At 44.4% G+C, this 7082-nt stretch overlaps 1 protein-coding gene across 2 annotated transcripts; it reads right to left on the reverse strand.

Moving 5' to 3' along the window:
• Positions 1–561: 561 nt before the first annotated feature.
• LOC140410283 (transcription factor HES-5-like) lies at positions 562–2925 on the reverse strand. Of its 2 annotated transcripts, none has more exons than XM_072498256.1 (3): positions 2776–2925; positions 2485–2662; positions 562–2380 (listed from the first exon to the last, which is right to left on the reverse strand). In XM_072498256.1, exons 1-3 carry the CDS (start codon positions 2851–2853, stop codon positions 2118–2120), a joined length of 519 nt encoding a protein of 172 aa, XP_072354357.1. In that variant the 5' UTR covers positions 2854–2925; the 3' UTR covers positions 562–2117. The 2 variants fall into 2 exon arrangements, with proteins under 2 accessions (XP_072354357.1, XP_072354367.1); XM_072498266.1 differs by having other exon boundaries at positions 2745–2912.
• Positions 2926–7082: the final 4157 nt, after the last annotated feature.

A 7082-nucleotide genomic window follows, 5' to 3' on the forward strand; every position in this document is an offset into this window, starting at 1 on the left:
AACCCAATGCACTGCAAGTAAATTTGTCAGATTTTAAGCAAGCCAACAGATGTTATTTTTGTAACAATGTTTATTGATTAGAATCCATTGCAGAATTACTAAATGTCCTGAGGTACAAATATGCTAAATATATCAACTATTTTTTTGTCTTCTACTTTCCTGTTTATCAATATTTGACGAAATTAGTAACTTCACATTATTCACTGGTTATACGCCTATGTGTGATGTTTCTGGAAAAATCCCTGCAGATTTGCACTGTTTGTAAATCATTGCCCTATTACTTACTAATTGTTTTCAGTCTATCCTCTTTTGTGACTAACAACTTTTTTTAAAGAACACCTGTTGGTTTTGCAAACATATATCAATGGCCTAGGTATTGGAACGCTGTCTTTTTTATTTTAGAATTGAGTAGCCATAGAACCGGGTCCCATGAGTAAGCGAGATGTCTTAACGGTACAAACAATTCGGTTCACATTGCCGGCTTCTGTCCGTTCTATTTACACGAACATGTGAAAAATCAAGTTTATCCAAATAAACGTAAGCAGCCTTCCAACATTAACATCGCTTTAATCGATCTTTATTACCTTTTGCATGTATTTAATAAAAGGCATCGGGTACATTCAAGTGGGGTGTCTATTTTGACATTGTGCCATCTAACATAACCGCCAACATCTGTACATCTTCAGTTCAAAATATTCTGTTTATACAGCTCTCTTTATATAGAGAAAAACAGACGTCTCCGAGTAATTTACAGGAATCAAAGGCGGGCTTCCATTGCTTACTGAAGAAATTTACAAAGGACAAAAATGCAAAGGCAAAGTACAATCCAGAGACATAAGAAGGCCATCTTGCTAATAGACTGGATAGGGGGTAAAAACCTGAACGAAACATCCAACAGAAAGGTCGCTGATCCATCGGACCAGTCTGAGCAAAAGGAAATCAAGCAAGTTGCTGAAATTTGCACAAGAACACCTATAGTGAAAGTCTCTCAAGAAACAGCTTTTCCCACATTGAACTGTAAGAAATTATGGTTCCTCCTGACTCAACATTCGACAAGGTGGTCAGATAATTCAGCAATAGTGCATGCTGATGGTCTCATAGGATACACGTGGAAGCAGGAGCGGTGCGTTTGGAAAAGTCACTGAGGGAGAGATTACAAATAATGAAGACCAAGGATGGAGTAAGAGAGTAAGCTCGCCAAGCTGGCCTAAAGGACACAGAAAAGCGAAATCATTTGCTGATATTTACTGCTTCCGCTGAGGCGGGTAGAAATGCAACTACAAGAGTCCATTGCCATGGCACAGTACTTGGAGGGGCGGGGGTTAACCTAATGTAATATGGGAGTGTTACTGCGGAGAATTACTTAAGGTGATCAAGCCAGGTCTGTTCGTGGACAATCAGGCGCTATGTCTCCAGACTCTGGTCAAATACGTACGGGGGTGGTGAGGTCAGAGGTCTCCATGGACCCTGTGACAGTGGAGACATTGACGATAGAGAGCAGGTAGTGGTCCCCGAGGAGAAGGGATATGAGACCTGCAGAGGACGCTAGTGAGAAAGTGCAGGCAAGTCCACCGCTTCCCCCATCCAAGGGGGTGGGGCGGGGACAAAGAGAATGTCAAAGCGAGAGCAAGGGGTATGTATGATGAAATACATGGTTTTGTCACTGATTCATTCAGTAATCTGATAACAAGCACCTCCTCAGTGACCAGCCAGCCAATCCTAGTAAAAATTACTCCAAAAATTGCAGCATCTCTTCACCATGAAGAAAAATATGACCCTTTCCAGGATCTGCGACAAAAGGGCGGGAAAAAAAATCCTCCTACACAGGTCACAATTTATCAATTAAGTTGATGACCATTATTGGAACAAGAAATCTGGCTAATCTATCGATAAACAAAATCTGGATATTGTTTATAAACTGACGCGCTCCGTAATTCAAGGAAATACACCTTCTTCAATATGAAGAAAACCGCACTACAATTCCAATTCTATCACAAAATCGTTATTCCTGACACTGGAGAATGATTCTCCTACATCGTCTTCACCATCATCTGCAAACGAGGAAGAGTCTCTCTCTCACACACATACACACACACACACAAACTGTTCTTGAGGTTTCACCAGGGTCTCCAGAGTACTGCATGGCTGGGCTGAGCTGCTCGCTCGGTGCTGGTTTGACAAGCAGCAGGGTGCGGGAGAGGTGCAGAATAAGACAGCACCTTGGCCGGACACTGTTGCTGACTTCTTTGGAAACGGGTCACCAGCTTCTTCTGAATGTCGTCCTTGCCTTCCTGGGCAGAGAAAAAGCGCAGAGCCTCCTGCAGGCATCGGGAGTAACCTTCATTATAGTCACGCTCCGGACTGTTGGTCGGGCAGCTCGCTACAAAAGGAAAGATTGAGGAAAATTCAGGCTCAGTCGACCAGAAATGCCGTTAAACATAAACAATGCAAAGCAAACCATTGCCAGGGAGCCAGGAGCCTTACCTCTGAGCTGCTGGTTGTGATATTTCAGGTAATTCACAGTCATTTTCAGGATGTCCGCCTTCTCCAGCTTCATATTGGGTTCTTCGGTTTGAAACTCCCTTCCCAGTAGAGTCTTCAGCTGGTTGATGCTGCTGTTTATCCGATCTCGGCGCCTTTTCTCTATCGTAATCTTCATTATCTGAAAATAAAACGGATTATAATTATTTGATATGTCGGTAAACATTGCAATTCCTAAGTAACGCTTCTTGTTTTCTTTTTACCGATTTTCTTTTCGGTGCTCTTTCCGCTTACTTTGCTTTTCTGTTTGGCGGTGTATTTATCTTCTGTGTATTCCCTGTTGATAAGGTCGGCAGCGTTAGTTGGAGCCATGCTTGACAACTGAAACAGACCGAAGAGGGAGGGAGATTTGCGCCTGGTGAGATACTGCAGGCGGGAATCCTCCTCTATTTATACCGCTGCATTTACATGAAAATAGCGTGAGTCGGTGTTTCATGAGGTTTCCCACACTCTCTGGCCAACGAACGCTTTCAGGAGGACAATAGCCGAATCGTTGCCTTGTAAATGCCAAACTAATGATGGGCTTTGACATTACTTTGCGTGGGAATCTCTGAGGACCATCTGGACAGTCCGTGTGACAGAGCAAATCCGGGGCTAATTCGTCACGTTTCGAGTTATGAGACTCTGAGAAAGGTGATTCCATGTTTCCTGACACGGAGTCATATACACGCATGCAAAATGTCACCCTGACACCGAGCTTTAAATAACTTGTTTTAAAACAGATTTAAACACCTATCCTTGAATTAATGTCATGACAGAATTCATGGTCAACGAAAAGCCATCTCCACGAGAAACACCGGATTAATTATATTTTAGAAGCAGAATTCCAAAATATTTGGCTACTTTACTCTAATTGACAGGCCTATGAAAACTAAACAGAAAAATACACCAGTACGTTCCTGGCATTGCGTGATATACTCGCCAAATAATTACATTTTCTTTTCCTTGACTTTATTTTTCTTTATTCATTCTTAGCATGTGGGGTGTCGCTGGCTGGCCCAGCATTTGTTGCCCATCCGTAATTGCCCTTGATTTGAGTGATTGGCTAAGACTTTGCTGGGGGCAGTTTAGAGCCAACCCGCATTGTTGTCCGTCTGAAGTCACGTGTGCGCCAGACCAGGTAAGGACAGCAGATTTCCTTCCCTAATGGACATTAGGTTTTACAAAAATCGACCATTGTCACCATGCAGACGAGCTTTCATTTCCAGAATTATTAATTGAATTTAAATTCCCCCGGCTGCTGTGGTGGGATTTGAACCCACCAAGTCCTCAGTGACATTCCCACTACCCCACATCACAGATTATCATAGAATTTACAGTGCAGAAGGAGGCGATTCAGCCCATCGAGTCTGCACCGGCTCTTGGAAAGAGCACCCTACCCAAGGTCAACACCTTCACCCTATCCCCATAACCCAGTAACCCCACCCAACACTATGGGCAATTTTGGATACGAAGGGCAATTTATCATGGCCAATCCACCTAACCTGCACATCTTTGGACTGTGGGAGGAAACCGGAGCACCCGGAGGAAACCCACGCACACACGGGGAGGATGTGCAGACTCCGCACAGACAGTGACCCAAGCCGGAATCGAACCTGGGACCCTGGAGCTGTGAAGCAATTGTGCTATCCACAATGCTACCGTGCTGCCCCCGCACCCATCCCAAACAGGCTTCATTTGTACCTTTCATTACAACCTGTTTGAGGTGAGCCGGTATTCCTGTTGGCTCAGTTAGTAGCACTCCTCCTGTCTTTAAGACGGACGTTTTGGGTTTAAGTCCCACAAGGGCCTGAACACAAAAATGGAGGCAGACACTCCAGGGCAGTGTTGATGGAGTGCTGCACAGTCGAAGGTGCAATCTTTCAGATGGAATTATGTAAAATCCCCCCCCCCCCCCCCCCCGCCCGCCCAACAAAGACGAGCAGCTGTCCCCGGTGTCTGGCCAATGTTTAACCTCCCATCAACATCACCATAAACCTAGTTATTGTTTTCACCCTGCTAGTTGTGGGAATTTGCTATATTCAAATTAACTGCCGGCGTTTGCTATATTACCACACTTCAGAAGTACTTCATTGGTCCTAAAACGCTTGGGGATGTGGCGATAGGCGCTATATAAATGCAGGTCGTTCTTTCTCACTTCATCCTTTCATAATACTACTTACATAGATATTCCAAACAACAACCACGGCGTGAAATCACTATTTCTGAAAGAGTGACAGATGTGCCAATTAATGACTTATCTTCCAGATGTTTAACGGGTTACATTCTGGTGCGAAAATGAGTCAGAGACGCTTGCTTGGTAAGTGCCAGAAGCACAAGCAGGGACAGCTGTTTCTAAGTAAAGCTTGTGTATTGTGCTCTGCATCGGGTCATTGACCCGTCACATTTCGTACCCTCAAGTTGGCACGTGGGAACCTTCCAATAACAATTAACAGGCGCCCGAGCAAATAAGATGTGAATCTCCTCGTCCATGGCTTCTATTTTAATATTTCCGTATTAGATTTCGTAGCGAATATCGATAATCGCTTGTGTTTAATTTATCTGTAATTTGTTCAATATACGGCCAAATATATTGTCTCAAATAAGAAATGTATTGACTTCACAACAACGGATATTTCCACGTACATTTCACAATCTACCCACTCTGGGACTCGGGTTCAATTCCGACCTTGGGTGTCTGTGTGGAGTCTGCACTTTCTCTCGGTGTCTGCGTGTGTTTCTTCCGGGTGCTCCGGTTTCCTTTCACGGTCCAACTATGTGCAGTTTAGGTCCATTGGCTATGCTAAAAATATGTGCAGGTGAGATGGGGTTACAGGGATAGGCGAGAGAGTGGGCCTCGGTAGTGTACTCTTTCAGAGGGTCGGTGCAGACTCGATGGGCCGAATGGCCGCCTTCTGCACTGTAGGAATTCAATGGAATTACCACTGCCACCATTGCCTTAAGCAGCAACTGGTCATGTGGGCAGAAAAATGGCAAACCTGGAGAGATATGGGTTAATGTATTTGGGGAGAGGAAGGCAATAAATAGTAGAATACTGAGAAACACAGATGAACAGCGGGACACTGCAGTACATTTCCACAGATCCCTTTTAAAAATGTATTTGATAACAAACATGTATCAAAACAGGTTACAACAAATAAACCCCCGGGAAACATACATCCCAGCAATCAACTATACTTTCCACAGATCCCGAAAGGTAGTCGAAAAGATTGAAAAGCTGATTGAGAAGACTCGCGGGATACTTTATTTTATTAGCCGGAGAGTTGAATTGTAAGAGTTGGGAAGTTATAGTAAAACTGCATAAAATACCACTTAGGCCACAACTACAAGACTACGTCCAGTTCACATTCCAGGAAGGATGTGACTGCACTATAAGAGTGTGCAGGGATGTTATTTTATTCATTTCCGGGATGTTGGCACCGCAGGCTAGGCCAACATTTGTTGTCCATCCCGAGTTAGCCTTGAGTAGTTAGCCTTCTTGAACCGCTGCGGTCCCTGAGATGTTGGTACACCCACAGTGCTTTTAGGGAAGGAATTTCAGGATTTTGACCCAGCAACAGTGAAGGAACGGATGGTATATTTCCAACTCAGGATGGTGAGTGACTTGGAGGGGCGCTTCCAGGTGGTGGTGTTCCCAGATTTTTGCTGCCCTTGTCCTTCTAGATGGTAATGGTCGTGGGTTTGGAAGGAGCTGCCCAAGGTGCCTCGGTGAGTTCCTGCAGTGCATCTTCTAGATGGTACACACTGCTGACACTGTGTGTCGGTATGAAAATGTTGCCAGGAATGGCTAATTTTAGCTATGAGAAAGGGTTGGATAGGCTAGGATTGTTTTTTTTTTGAACAGGGCAACACCAGTGACGATTTTAATAAGTTGCATAAAATTCAGAGGGACTTCGGCTGAGCGGCTAGAAAGGACCTATTTCCATTAGCAGGGAAGTCAATAACCAGGACCCACAGATTGGAAGTACTTTGCAGAAGGTATAGAGGTGAATTGAGGAAAATTATTTTCATCCAGAGGGTGGAGGGGTCTGGAATTCATTATTTGTAAGCGTGATAGAGGCAGGGACAGTCGTTACATTTTATGGAATTGAAAACTTACAGGCCACGAGCTGGAAAGTGGCAATAGGCTGGCTGGTTTTATTTATCAGCTAGCACGATGGTGTAAATGGCTTTTATTGGTGCCGTGAATCTTCTACGTTTTTTAAAGTTTTAGCAGTATTAGTACAACATCAACAGCATTCAGGGAGCTCAACACCATAAAGTACAAAGAACCCGGCTTGATGGCATACCATCCGTCACCTTAAATATTAACTTCCTCCACCACTGGCTCACCAGGGCTGCAGTGTGTACCACCAACAAGGTGTATCACAGCAATTTGCCAGGGATTCCTTGACAATCCCACTACAACACCCCCCCCCCCCCCCCACCCCCACACCCACCAGAAAGGCAACTGCTGCCATCTCGAAGGGCAAGAACAGTAGACGCATAGGAACACTACCATCTCTAAGGACCCTTTCAAACATATAACATGAAAATAGCGT

The sequence above is a fragment of the Scyliorhinus torazame genome, chromosome 1 (assembly GCF_047496885.1).
Source record: "Scyliorhinus torazame isolate Kashiwa2021f chromosome 1, sScyTor2.1, whole genome shotgun sequence".
Classification (NCBI taxonomy): Eukaryota; Metazoa; Chordata; class Chondrichthyes; order Carcharhiniformes; family Scyliorhinidae; genus Scyliorhinus; species Scyliorhinus torazame.